The 14432-nt window shown below is 38.2% G+C and overlaps 1 protein-coding gene across 8 annotated transcripts in view; it reads right to left on the minus strand.

Moving 5' to 3' along the window:
* The window catches only part of DENND5B (DENN domain containing 5B), a 208490-nt gene that overhangs the window by 44894 nt on the left and 149164 nt on the right, over positions 1-14432 (minus strand). For 6 of the 8 annotated variants that reach the window (XM_082851063.1, XM_082851062.1, XM_082851068.1 and 3 more), the window contains 2 exons: positions 12606-12756; positions 2517-2610 (listed from right to left, as the gene is read on the minus strand). In XM_082851063.1, coding sequence (XP_082707189.1) covers positions 2517-2610; positions 12606-12756 — 245 coding nt within the window. Of the gene's footprint in view, positions 1-1573; positions 1685-2516; positions 2611-12605; positions 12757-14432 lie in introns of all 8 variants that reach the window. The other 2 variants (XM_082851066.1, XM_082851067.1) reach the window with 1 other exon arrangement.

Raw genomic sequence — 14432 nt, forward strand, 5'->3', positions numbered from 1 at the left:
CAAAATAAGCAACATTCCACAGACATGCACAGAATGGATACAGGGGTGGCTCAAGGCCCTTCCTCACAGCAAGCAGTGAGGCTGCCCCTGTATACTACAAAAATAGAGCAGTGCCTTTACAGTAAACAAGTGATGATAAGAATGTAATTTTCTTTGGGGTCGCTGGAAGAAAAGGTGTATTTTAAGATAAAAAACTGAGAAGAGGGCTCCCCTGGTGGCGCAGTGGTTGAGAGTCCGCCTGCCGAGGCAGGGGACACGGGTTCATGCCCCGGTCCGGGAAGATCCCACATGCCGCGGAGCGGCTGGGCCCGTGAGCCATGGCCGCTGAGCCTGTGCATCCGGAGGCTGTGCTCTGCAACGGGAGAGGCCACAACAGTGAGAGGCCCGCGTACCGCAAAAAAAAAAAAAAACTGAGAAGAAAGAGAAATCTTTCACAAGGACTGGTTTTATAATAAAGTCGATTTCCCTACAGAGGGAAGTCACCCCAGGTTTCTGCTGAGATTTTTACGATGCTCTTCGTCGTTTTTGCCTAAGCCAAAAGCAAATCAGTAGGAGCTACCTAGGAAAATATATCCTATTATTCAGTAAACACTGAAATAACTGCTCTTCAGTATAGGCTTTCCCTGAATTTTCTAATAAACACACTGTGCCTCTAACCAGCATGGAGCTTGTGAAGAGCAGACCACTGTAAAGTTAAGTAAATTTATATTAATATGTCGTTACGGGAAAAAATACAACCAGGAGTCCTAAGTAACTCTGGCCCTCAGGTGAGTAGCTGTTCAGTGCAACTCAGTGTGCAGGGTTACTGGGAAGAGCACTGGCTTGGAGTAAGGAGGCCTGGCCTGTGGGCCTAGGCCTGACTTTGTGTGCCCATTTGACTTTAGGCAAGCCTCTCAGACTTCAGTTAAATCATGTCAAGTTGGACAAAGTTACCTCAAATGTTCCTCTTAGCACTAAGATTCTATATTGATGATCTGATTTTCTGACCATATAAAATACAGACCAGGAATAAGGAAGGTAAATTAAAACACTGTGGAGGGGCTTCCCTGGTGGATTCCACATGCCGCAGAGTGGCTGGGCCCGTGAGCCATGGCCGCTGAGCCTGTGCTCCGCAATGGGAGAGGCCACAACAGTGAGAGGCCCGCGTACCGCAAAAAAAAAAAAACAAAAAACACTGTGGAGATAAAACTCGGCAAAAGAAAAGCTGTTTGAAAATGAATCACTTCTGCGCTTTTGCAAAATGCTTAAATAAAATTTGAATATTTAATGTATTTCCCCTTTGGAAGAAAAACAATTGTATTAAATCTAGTCCCCCCTTTCCCCCTCAAAAACACCACTGACAGGGAATTCAAATAATCAGTTTTATCTCCCAATGGTACAGAATTACTCTTGTTAGCGCACACCACCACGAAAAGGTACCAATCACAAAAGGAAGTGGAGAGCTAACAGTTCACGTCACAAGGTGATGTGAGGCATTCTAGAGCTATGTGCACTCATACACGTGGATGATTCGAGGAACACCAAAGACAAGGTTCAGGAACATCTGCAAAGCACTTTCAGGCATAGAACATACCAGGCAGCACTCAGAGAAGGATTTTTTAGGAAGCCGTGCAGGAGGAGGTGGACCCTGATCCCACTCCCAGAATGCCATGGAGTTCTGACAGACCACAAGTTCCCCGGAAGGCTAAGAGGATGGAGAAGTGCCAATGACAGAAAAGCAAAAAAAGAAAAGGACAGGGAGAAAGAGACAGCAAAACAAGCATGCATATGATAAAGTCACAGCAGAAGGGAAGGGAGAGAAGAAATACAGCAGCACAAAAGAAAAGCAGTAGACAGGCTATGCGTCAGTTCTTAAGAAAATGTTTAAAATCATATATATATACATGAACACATCAACAAAGAGCAATATATATATTTGGAATGCTGTTTTCTGCTTTATTTCTACCCATCTGAGTTTAGAAAATAGTTAACGGATCTTCTGACTGTATTTTCTTTTGATCACAAGAAAAAATAAAAACTTACTTATCATTATTCAAATGTGTAATTACCGTTTTGTTTTCAAGTAGTACGAATAAAGCATAAAGATCTCAATTTAAAATAATTTTAAGACACTCCTAAAAATGGAGTCAGCAAGCCAAGGACAAAGCACAGGCAAATGTATCTTTACTTACTAAGTTTAAATTATGCTTGAAACTTAGAAAGTCTACGCTTCTTATAGCTTTTTTTCCCTGTGGGAGACACACTGACCAAAAATGTATCCTAAGCTTAGCCTTTACTTGATGTGGTACACAGGGCGACTTGTTTTACAGCCTTATTTTAGATGTATTAAAATTACAAAAAATAGAAAAAAAGGTGCTTTCAGCTATGTCAGTATAAAAGGATTACTATTTTAAAACATAATTGAACCGATTCTTTTAGAAGAACACAAAAGAACCTACACAATGACACCTGCTGGGCTAAGCAAGCCTAGTTCACAGTTCTTGCATCAAGGCATCCCGGGAGGGCAGCCCACATACCTCCCTCAAGTCGTTGTCCAGCCCAACGTGCTCGGAATGTTGGCGAAGGCGGTCTTTCCGGCGCTGTGCAGTGGCACTCCGACTTACCCAGCGACTGAAAGAACAGAAGGGGTAGGTTAAAAGAAACAACGCAACAAAAAAAAAATGTGATCACTTGTCTTTAAAATAGAAAGAATGTACTGTTGAAAACCAAAGACCAACACTACTTATTTTTCAATCAATTCTTTTTAAAAATATATAGTAGCTTTATTGAGATGTCATTTAGATACATACAATTCACCCATTTAAAGTATCCAATTCAATGGTTTTTAGTATATTCATAGAGATATGCAATCATCACCACAATCAATGCTTTGTTGAAACCAAGGTTAAAAAATGCACAGTAGCTGTAATGATCTTCTCTTTTCCACCTTATCTGCCCAACAGAACCCCAAACCTGGATAGGGACTACCCTCTCACTTCCTTTTAAAATATCCATGCAAATTAGTTATTGATCTCCCTCATGACTACCATGAATCACTTTACCTGCCCTTTATCAACTTTCCCCCACCCGCCATTCTCAAACCTCTCACTTTATCCTCAAGAGCCTCCACTCAACTGATGACCCAGCCTTGCCTCCCTCTTCCTACTCTCTACTTCAATGATGCACACACGCAAACCCCTCATCTTTCTTCTAATCCCAAAGTACAATGTATATTGGCCACAACTATTGCTTCCACCAGGATCCCTGACCAGTTCTCTCTTGCCTTCTCCAATCTGCTCCATTAGAAACCTCCTGTGCCATATCTCCAATTTTTCTCTCAACTGAGTATTGCCCTTCAGCTTACAAGTATGCTGACATTCGATAGTTACATTTAAATCTGTTTCCTCACTCTTCTCATGTAAACATTCTTAAGAAAAGTTTAGATGTAAGGCCTCTACTTATTTATCTTTGGATATTTTGTTCATCTCAAATCAGCTTCTTCCCCTGAAAAAGCTCTTGAAGCCATTTATAGCCCTCACTGCCAATCCAATGGCTATTCTTCAATTCTTAGCTTACTTAAACTCTCTGCTGATCACCCTTTCTACCTTAAAACTCCAGTTGTCTTCAACTACCTCAGTGCTTCCAAAAGGATAAGCTCTCACCTTTGAGCCTTTGAAGATGAAGTTTTCTCCCAACTTCTATTCATCTCTCAGACAGCTTTAGATGCTACACAGGAAGTCTTCTATGGTTCTTCCAAATCTAAATTAGCTACCCCTCTTATACTCTCCAATTGTAGCATTTATCACAGTGTGTTATAATTACTTATCTCTATTTTCTATACAATCCTCTCTACTATAAACGCTTGAAGGGTTGGTATCATGTCTTTCAGCCATTTTATTTGCAGAGTCAACTACATCACCTGCCCCTTCTATAAATATACCCTAAATAAATGTAATCAGAGACACAGTCTAATATTTAGGTTTATAGACGTTCATCACAGCATATATGCAATAACCAATTCTGTGTTTCCATTATTCTAAGACTCACATTTTGGTTTTTAAATGTTCCTGAAACTAGGATGAATCTACTATTTCATATATATGTTTAAAGTATAATTTTTCCAAAAAGCTTTTGAATTAATAGCAGATCTTACAACCAACTGTTACTTAGAATCAAGTAAATGTGCTCAAAGCAACCCAAATGTTCAACAGTAGGAGGTGCTATATAATGAAACATCATAGAGTCATTTAAAAAAATTAAGTTACTAGGAATATCAATAATATGGGAGAGTACTCATGATACAGTAATGAATGAAAAAGCAGGATACAACACTGTGTAAGCATTTTCTACTTTTGTAAAAAACAAAACAAGTATGGACATGCACACATATCAGGATCCATGCAATGGAAGGGCATAAAACCAAATGGTAACATCTCATGGTGATGGCATTATAGGTGGTTTTATTTTTATTTACAATTAATTTTTTATGGAGGTATAGTTGATATACAATATTATACAAGTTTCAGGTATACAACAAAGTGATTCACAATTTTTATTATTTTTTTTAGTTAAAAAATTTTATTTATTTAGTTTGCATCGGGTCTTAGTTGTGGCATGCGGGATCTTTCGTCGTGGCGTGCGTGCTTCTCTCTAGTTGTGGTGCGCGGGCTTAGTTCCCCTGCGGCACGTGGGATCTTAGTTCCCCGACCAGGGATCGAACCAGTGTCCCCTGAATTGGAAGGCAGATTCTTAGCCACTGGACCACCAGGGAAGTCCCAAAGTGAGTCACAATTTTTAAAGGTCATATTCCATTTACAGTTATTATAAAATATTGGGTACATTTCCTGTGTTGTACAGTATTATCCTTGTAGCACATTTATTTTGTGCAGAGTAGTTTGTACTTCTTAATTCCCTCCTCCTATCTTGTCCCTCCCTGCTTTGCTCTCCCCACTGGTAACCACTAGTTTGTTCTCTGTATCTGTTTTGTTATGTTCACTAATTTGTTTTATTTTTTAGATTCCACATATAAGTGATATCATTATTTGTCTTTCTCTGACTTATTTCACTTAGCATAATACCCTCCATGTCCAACCATGTTGTTGCAAATTGCAAATTTTCATTCATTTTTTTTTTTTTTTTGCGGTATGTGGGCCTCTCACTGTTGTGGCCTCTCCCGCCATGGAGCACAGGCTCCGGACACGCAGGCTCAGTGGCCATGGCTCACGGGCCCAGCTGCTCCGTGGCATGTGGGATCTTCCCAGACCGGGACACGACCCCGTGTTCCCTGCATCGGCAGGCGGACTCTCAACCACTGCACCACCAGGGAAGCCCTTTCATTCTTTTTTATGGCTGAGTAATATTCCATTGTGTGTATATGTGTGTGTGTGTGTGTGTGTGTACACACACACACATCACATCTTCTGTATCCTCATCTGTTGATGGACACTTAGGTTGCTTTCATATCTTGGCAATTATAAATAATGCTGCTATGAACATTTATTTATTTTTATAGTTGCGCGCCACAACTAGAGAGACGCACGCATGCCACAACAAAAGATCTCGCATGCCACAACTAAGACCCGATGCAAACAAAAATAAATAAATTGGGATGCGTGTATCTTTTCGAATTCGTGTTTTCTGTTTTTTCAGGTAAATACCCAGAAGTGGAAATGCTATAAAATATAGCAGTAGAACTATAAAATAGTTCTATTTTTAGTTTTTTAAGAAACCTCCATACTGCTTTCCTTAGTGACCTCACTGATTACGTTCCCACCAATAGTGCACGAGGGTTCCATTTTCTCCACATCCTCACCAACATTTGTTATTTGTGGTCCTCTTGATAACAGCCATTTTGACAGGTGTGAACTGATACCTCTCTGGTTTTAATTTGCACTTCTTTGATGATTAATGATGTTGAGCATCTTTCCTGTGCCTGTTGGCCATCTGTGTATGTCTTCTTTGGAAAAATGTCTATTCAGGTCTTCTGCCCATTTTTTAATTGGGTTGTTTGTTTTTTTGATGTTGAGTTGTATGAGCTGTTTATTTGTGTTGGATATTAATTCCTTATTGGTCATATCATTTGCAAATATTTTCTCCCATTCAGTAGCTTGTCTTTTGGTTTTGTTGATGGTTTCCTTTGCTATGCAAAAGTTTTTAAGTTTAATTAGGTCTTATTTATTTATTTTTGCTTTTATTTCCTTTGCTCTAGGAGACAGATCTAAAAAATACTGCTACTATTTATGTCAAAGAGTGTTCTGCCTATGTTTCCTTCATATATCAAACTATTTAAAAAGATTTCTCAGGTCTTGACTTATCATCCCCATGACTGTATTCATTGTACTATTCTAGAAATATTTACTCTTGAGTATATCCCTGACAGCACAGAGCTATACACGAGTTAAGAAATGAATTTATACTTTTGCCATTCAGCGAAAGTCATATTGCATTACTGACAATTCACAATTTAAAATTTTCTTATTAATGAAGTATCCAATTTACAAAAAGCTTAAAATGAGAATGCTGCTTCTTTTGTTGCTTTTTAAGTAACTTATGCATGGCTTTGGTTTCAAACTGACGAATCATCTCGTTTCAGTCTGCTATTTAGAGGAACACTGAATAATTATTATAAAAATGGTAGCAAAGGAAGGTAACCCCTCTTAAAATAGTGTTTGTTTGTTTTTTTCTAAAGAATAGGTTTATAGCAGGAAAAAAAGGTACAAAGATCTAGTGACAGATCTTTGAAGTAGAATCCTTGGAAATGTCCCTAAAGCAAAAGATCAATAAAAGACTGTGAAAAGGATACAAAGAGAATTGGGTGACTGAAAAGGAAGATCCAGAAAAAAAGCGTATCAAGACACTGACAAAGATCCTCTGCTTGACCAAACTTTAGTCAGACTCCTAAGCCTTCCTAAGCCCATTTGTGCACTTCTTTGTAAAATTCACTTTTAGCAAGAACCTAGCTAAGTCAGTTTAGCAGAAACCATCTCCCCTCTCATTATATGATCATTCTGGATATCTGATCAGGTTCTGAATTCTCCACCATCCCCCAGGTGATGTCTAATCACCTAGGCCTGCCTTCCACAAGAATCCTGGTAGGTCAGTTTAGTCAGAATCCCCCATACCCATGATGTTTCCTCTTAGTAATTTTCTATCCGCTGACCTCCACTCTGCTCCTTGGTGATAAATTCCCACTTGTCCATGCAGTATTCAGAGAAGCCTCTAATCTCCCTCTCCACTGCAAGACCCCATTGCGGTGGTCCCTACACCTTGAATAAAGGTGCCCCTCCGCCTTGAATAAAGTCTGTCTTACCATCTTCAACAAGTGTCATGAATATTTTTTTAACAGCTCTGAAGCAAAATATAAATACCAGCTGATGAACTTATATAATAAATAAAGAGGAAGGGTAAAATATAAGTAACACAATGTACAAAGACCTGGAGGCCTTGGAAACAGCCTTGTAGCAAAAAACAGTCAGTGTAAGATAGTAAAATTTGTTCAGGGATTTAAAAAATTAGGGTTACTGGGCAAGGTGGTTCAAATAAATAGCAAAAATATGAAATAGATTATAAACACCAGCTAATAAACTTATATAATGAATAAAGGAAGGAGCAGAATACACATGGATGAACATTTCTCCTGGCAGCAAAGTGGAAAAGCACAGAAGATAAGGATAAATATTAATTTACGGGATATAACTAGCATCTCACTCTGTGAGACAAAACGCCCAGTTTAATTTTATTTTCAAAACAGGGAAATGAGCATCTACTTAAGAAAATTACTATGAAGTCCACATATTCCTGGTCTTGTTAAGTAACTAATTTATTCTTTGCATTATTAAACCTCATTTCTAAGCTTGATTTTACCAAAGATGACCACATTTGCTGAAATGCTAAAGACTGCTTATTTGCTTTTGCTTTGTAAGTAGTGTATGAAATTCTTACAGTTGATCAACCATTTGTACAGGCACGGTTATAAATCCCTTTACCCTGTAATTAGTTCTGACATCTATTCTCTTTCAGACTACAATCTAGCTGAAAATGTAATGCTTGGGGCTCTGTGTGGAAATGGGGAGATTATATATAAGATTAAAAGCAATAAAATATGGCATTTGAAAATTGAAATCTTCCCTTCTAAGCACTCCTTACTTCCTTTCCCTTCCTTTATTTTTCTTCACAAACCTTATCGCTTTCTGACAGGTTACTTATTTTACATATTAAGTTTTTTGTTTGCGTCCTTATGTTGAAAGCAGGGATTTTTGTTATTTTGTTCACTGCTAAACTCCCAATGAACAGGACAGTGTCTCACATATAGTAGGGGGTCCCATAAATATTTGCCAAATGAATGAGCACTCTAATGCTATCAAAAGGAAATAAAAACCATTTAAATTAATAGTCTACTCATATCAAATTGATTCAAAAAATTAGGATAATTTATAAACGTAAGAAAAAAATGAATAAACTGATGACTAGTCATTCACTTCTGAAAAATAGAACCCTGTATCCAGTACAATCATCTGTAAAGTCTGAATCCCCGTAATGGTCAACATCTCTTAGCACATTTTAAGTTCAGTGTTTATAAAAGCAGGGATAGCTCTTCACTAGAAGGTGAAACCCTGTAAATTAACTAAGGTAAGTAAGGTAAAATTTTCAGTCATTAGCTATTTACCTCCATCTTGTAAGCAGCATATTAAATTCTCTCTACAGCCTTCCTACCCAAGACTTTAGCATAAACGCTTGCGTTTCTACAGGAGGGGCCGCCTTTCTAGCGAATCATCCTCCTTTACTGTCTTCATTAAAGTTCAAACAACCTATTTAAATAAAAGAGTTCAATCAAATAAAGCTTTTAAAAAATCCACAATTCTTTCACTTTACTGCATAGTGATCCTTTTCCAAATATGTAAAAGAATGCTGGTACTGAAGATTTTCCAGACCTTTCCACAGTTTTTATGAATGAGACACCATGAACATGGTGCCAGGAATAAGGAGACCTGGGTTCTAATCCTAACCCTGCCATTAACCCAAAAGTGTACTCTTACCAACATATAACGATGACACTACTTCGGGGTTAGGCTATTTGATCTCAATCTTTTCTTCATGAAGCAAGATGGCGCCTGAGAATGTATCTTGCTTCCCAAATTATTATCCTATCTTCTTTTGGGTCCACCCCTCTTTTTTTTTTTCCGGTATGTGGGCCTCTCACTGTTGTGGCCTCTTCCGTTGCGGAACACAGGCTCCGGACGCGCAGGCTCAGCGGCCATGGCTCACGGGCCCAGCCGCTCTGCGGCATGTGGGACCCTCCCAGACCAGGTCACGAACCCGTGTCCCCTTCATCGGCAGGCGGACTCTCAACCACTGCGCCACCAGGGAAGCCCCGGGTCCACCCCTCTTAACAGAGCCCAGTGTGAGGTAGAAGTGAGGCATCTGAGGGCTCTTTCATTCTGAAAGACCATTAGGCTGGTATGACAGGCTGTTGCTAAACTCCCTTACGTTCAATATTTTAGGCTATTCAAAATTTCTTGGGGGCTACCAAAGCAAAACATCCAATTCCAGAAGTAACAAAAGGCACACGTCACCTTTATATTAGAGTAACAGAGCCAGGCAGTATATGTAGTACAATGGTTAAGTGCTTGGGCCCCTGAATCAGCAGACCTAGGTTTGAATCCTAGTTTCACCACTTCCTACTATGTGATCTTGAAGCAAGTTGTTGACTGTCTCTGAGACTCAATCATAAAATGGGTAAAGCAATATAGGCTTTATATGTAGGGATATGCTTGTAATAAGGATCAATGAGCAATGTACTTAATGCAGTCAGAAGAGACGCCAGTGCAGACTGGCTTAATAATATTAGCTATTATCAGCAGCATCTCCACAACCAACACTCTCTTGGAATGGAGGAGGCTCCACTGGCAGGGAAGATAATGCTTTCTGAAAGCAGAAAAAATGGGTTACAAGGAAGGATAACTACTTTAAGTGAAGCAGTGATGAAAATTTCCAAATTTTTTGACTGAGATCTCAAAAGGGGCAGATATTTATAATGATACACACAAGCATACCTCATTTTATTGCACTTCAAAGATACTGCATTTTTTACAGATTGAAAGTTTGTGGCAACCCTGCGTTGTCAGATGACGGCTAGCGTTTTTTAGCAATAAAGTATTTTAAGATATGTATATGTAAAAAAAAATAGACATAATGTTATTCTACACTTAATAGACAACAGCATAGCGTAAACATAACTTTTATATGCACTGGGAAACCAAAAACTTCTTGCTTTATTGCGATATTCACTTTACAGTGGTGGTCTGGAAACAAAACCATAATATCTCTGAGGTATGCCAGTACTAGACTCTGAAAGCAAAGGAAACAGCAATGTATATAGTACTGTAACTGTTTTCCTTAATTCATACACACCATCTTTTTTCCTTTGATGTGTTTGCTATCACTGTAGTTTTCTCACGTGTAGACCTAAATGAATCAGTAATTTTGACACATTTCACAAACACATTTAAAGGAACACCTTTAGCTGGGAAAATGGTAAGGGTTTCATTCCTTTAGGTTATTAAAAAGAGGACAGTAACTATACAAACACAAGATATACAAATATTACCACATACATATGCAGCCCAAGAAACTCCAAGTAGCACAATACTTAACTTAGTATAGTGTTTAATAAATTAAACCAAGCATTACCATCACATATGATAAAGATAATTTACTAAGTTTTCTTTTTTCCTGACCAATAAAATCATGACAATCATTACGGGAAATAAAGAGGTTAAGTACCAAAACTTCCCCAACATGTAGCTCAGCAGATCATATGTTAGACAGAAACATCATACTTTAAAGCCATCTTTCAAGAACTTGCATATTATTATTTAGATTGGGCCATTTAGGTTAAAAGGCATCATTCCACCTGTCTTACTCCCCTCACTGATTCTCTACTTGCCTTCTGACAATTCTGGTGGCTCAATGCCACTTCCATTTTATACACCCAATCTCTACCACAGTCTTCTATCTCATTTGTTGGCCACTGCCTGGCTCCTCCCTTTCCTTCTCTGAGCCTCTTTAATAAAATCACAGATGTTATAGAATGTTACTAAATGAGAAAAGGGGCAAGTGATTCCAAGCTGTCCAAGGATCCTAAGCTGGTTAGTGGTCAGGAATGAACTAAATTCCAGAACTGCTGATTTCCAATTCAAAGGCTTCTTTCCAACTTAACATATTCCCCATTAATACTCTCCTTTGAGTTCTTTTCTTGTAAAATCCTTCTTTATTACATTCTTGTGTTCAGCTAAAATCAAGAATTCCCCTAAATCCAAATAACTTCTCAATTCTCAATTCAAATAACTTCTCAATTCAAATAACTAACCATATTCAGATATTTTCTGAGTGGAATCATCTACCATAAAAAATGATATGGTTTACCTTTATTTTTGGTTGTTTTGTAATTTCTGCACTTGATACTTAAAAGTACAGAATGGTGTCATGGGTTGAATTGTGTCTCCCTAAAAGATAAGCTGAAGTCTTTTTTAAAAAATTAATTAATTTATTTATTTATTTATTTTGGCTGCGTTGGGTCTTCATTCCTGTACGCGGGCTTTCTCTAGTTGCGGCGAGAGGGAGCTACTCTTCATTGCGGTGTGCGGGCTTCTCATTGTGGTGGTTTCTCTTGTTGCGGAGCACGGGCTCTAGGCACACGGGCTTCAGCAGCTGTGGCACGTGGGCTCAGTAGTTGTGGCTCATGAGCTCTAGAGCACAGGCTCCGTAGTTCTGGCGCATGGGTTTAGTTGCTCCGCGGCATGTGGGATCTTCGCGGACCAGGGCTTGAACCAGTGTCCACTGCATTGGCAGGCGGATTCTTAACCACTGAGCCACCAGGGAAGCCCCAAGATATGCTGAAGTCTTAATCCCAACACCTGTGGATATCACCTTATTTGGAAAGAGGATCTTTGCATATGTAATCAAGTTAAGATGAGGGCATTTAGGGTGGGCCCTAATCCAACATAACTGTTGTCCTTATAAGAGGAGAGCAGACACAGAGGGATGGCAGCCTTGTGAAGAGGAGCAGAGACTGAGTTGTGCTCCTATAAGACAAACAATGCCTGGGGCTACCAGAAGTGGGAAGGGGCAAGGAAGGTCCTTTCCTACAGGCTTTGGAGGCAGCATGGCGCTGCCAATACCTTGATTTTGGACTTCTAGCTTCCAGAACTATGAAAGAATAAATTTCTCTTGTTTTTTTTTTTTTTTTTCTCTTGTTTTAAGCCACCAAGTTTATAGTACTTTGTTACAGCAGTCCTAGGAAACTAATACAGACAGTGAAGGCATAACTTTTCTAATTCCATTAGACAGTATTAGCATTATATTTAAAACACAGTCATTTAAAATGAAACTATTCCCAAGTGCACATTACTTCAACAAGAGAAAAATATCTAGGCTTTGGATTTTCTTACATGATGGAATTAAAAGTCAAATACTCATTGAGTGTCAATTCATATTTCAAGCAAATTAATTTGGTCTTTGAAAAAGTAATGACTGATAAAATGTTTAACAGTTAAGCATTCCCCATTAGAGCACTGCGCCCTTCATTCACTCCTTCAACCAACTACTCAAGTGAAGAACATGCTTACTTGTTATTAGCTGGTCCTGTTGCCAAGACATCAGACTGTAACTTTGGAAAGAACCCTTGCTCATATTTGCCTTGACCAATTTTCATATCAAGTAGATGTGGGTGGATTGCAGTGTGATCCATTTTCATCAGTCGCTGCTCAATTGACTGGGCTATAAATTAAATTCATAACATATTAGAGACATTTCATTGGCTAAACCTTAAAAAATAATGCTTCCTCCATTCATGCAGTGACAAGAAACTCGACCTTTCTGATAGTCTGAAATAGATTTTTACAAAAGCTCTTCAGAAATCACGTATAATGTTAAGTATAAAAAGGTTAGTTTTAAGTAAATACTAGATAATTCATTTTCATACTATTTTCTGCATTTGTCAAAAGCAGGGCAGCGGGGTTAAAAAAAAATCTATAATTTAGTATTGAAACAGTTTCCCTTAAGTGGGAAATTCAATATTCTTAATGAAAATATGGTTCTAAGTACAACATTAAAGAAAATGATGGCAAATAAAATATTTTCCTTGAGCTGAAAGACAAAGGGAAGAAAAAAGCAAGCACTGTAGCCTTATGTTACTTTATTTCTTTGTGCAAAGATCCATTAAATATTCATGCTTCTCCATTTGTAAAAACAAGGAACTGTGTAAAGTTTATCACCTCACTTTTAGCAACACATTCTCATTAGTAGGAGTCATTTAGGAGTGTTTATTAGATCAAAAGGCATAATGCAGAGAAAAATAAAATAAGCAGGCATTTAGAAAATGTCCAGGGGATAAGAAGCTGCCTTTTGAAGAATAAAATAGGCCAGAGTTAAAAAATAGGAATTACTCAACATTTCTATTTTAAAACCACATAAAGTTGAGAGATGTTTCAAAGGCCCAGGAAACAGTGAACTATTTCTCTGGTAAAAAATCTGATCTTAAATCCTTTATCAACTGAATTTTCAAGAAAAAATATAATACTTGTGAAGCAAGATTAGGTCTCCCATCCCTTGACTAGAGATTACTGCAAGGAGAACAAGCAGTAAGTGTGGTTGTGTGATAAACAGAACACACCATGGGAACTGCCAATCTTGGGATTCGAGAGAAGTAAACAGGTATTTTTACAAATATTTCATAGAATCAGTTTATTTTGCCCCACTCAATACCATCAGATTGAGTATTGCTGGTTCTTCCCCATATATACTCTAGAAAAATTTCTGTTTTGGATGGGGAGGGGTCTGTCCATGACACATTTCACCCTTGTCAAATGGAGCTGCTTAAGACCATCTTATGTGAGATGGATGCCTCCCAGCCAGTTGTTTGCATTTGCAACATTAAGGCATGTGTGCAGAAGGCATTATTACCCTAAACTTCAAAATGTTAGATATCTGTTTTAAGCTTCCCTAATTTTTCTTTATAACTCATATGAATTTATCCACAACTTTTTGAATTTCATTTTATTTTTAATGTGTAACTTGTAACTTCTCGTGAAACATAGTCCATATGTTCTAGGCTGGGCAAAAGGATGTCATGTTTTAATGTGAAATGATATTTAATTTTCAATGATGCCCCCTGACTCTCCACAACCGTATCTATACTCTTAATGCTTCCTAATATTTATAAAACACAATTAACAGATGGTTAGAGAAATAATGCTTAGATTCATGGCATGGAATTCTCTGAAGTCCCTGACGATTTTATGTTCCATGAAATAGTACAGAATTCCATCTCTGCCAAAAAGTGCTTCTGTTCTCACAAAAGGAAAAAAGAAAAAGTAGCTTCAGTTTTTCCATTGGATTTAAAATGACAGAAAAAAATCCATCTGATATTGAGTTATTCTCCTTTAGTTCGGAAG

The sequence above is a fragment of the Leucopleurus acutus genome (genome assembly GCF_964270905.1).
Source record: "Leucopleurus acutus genome assembly, chromosome: 11".
NCBI lineage: Eukaryota > Metazoa > Chordata > Mammalia > Artiodactyla > Delphinidae > Leucopleurus > Leucopleurus acutus.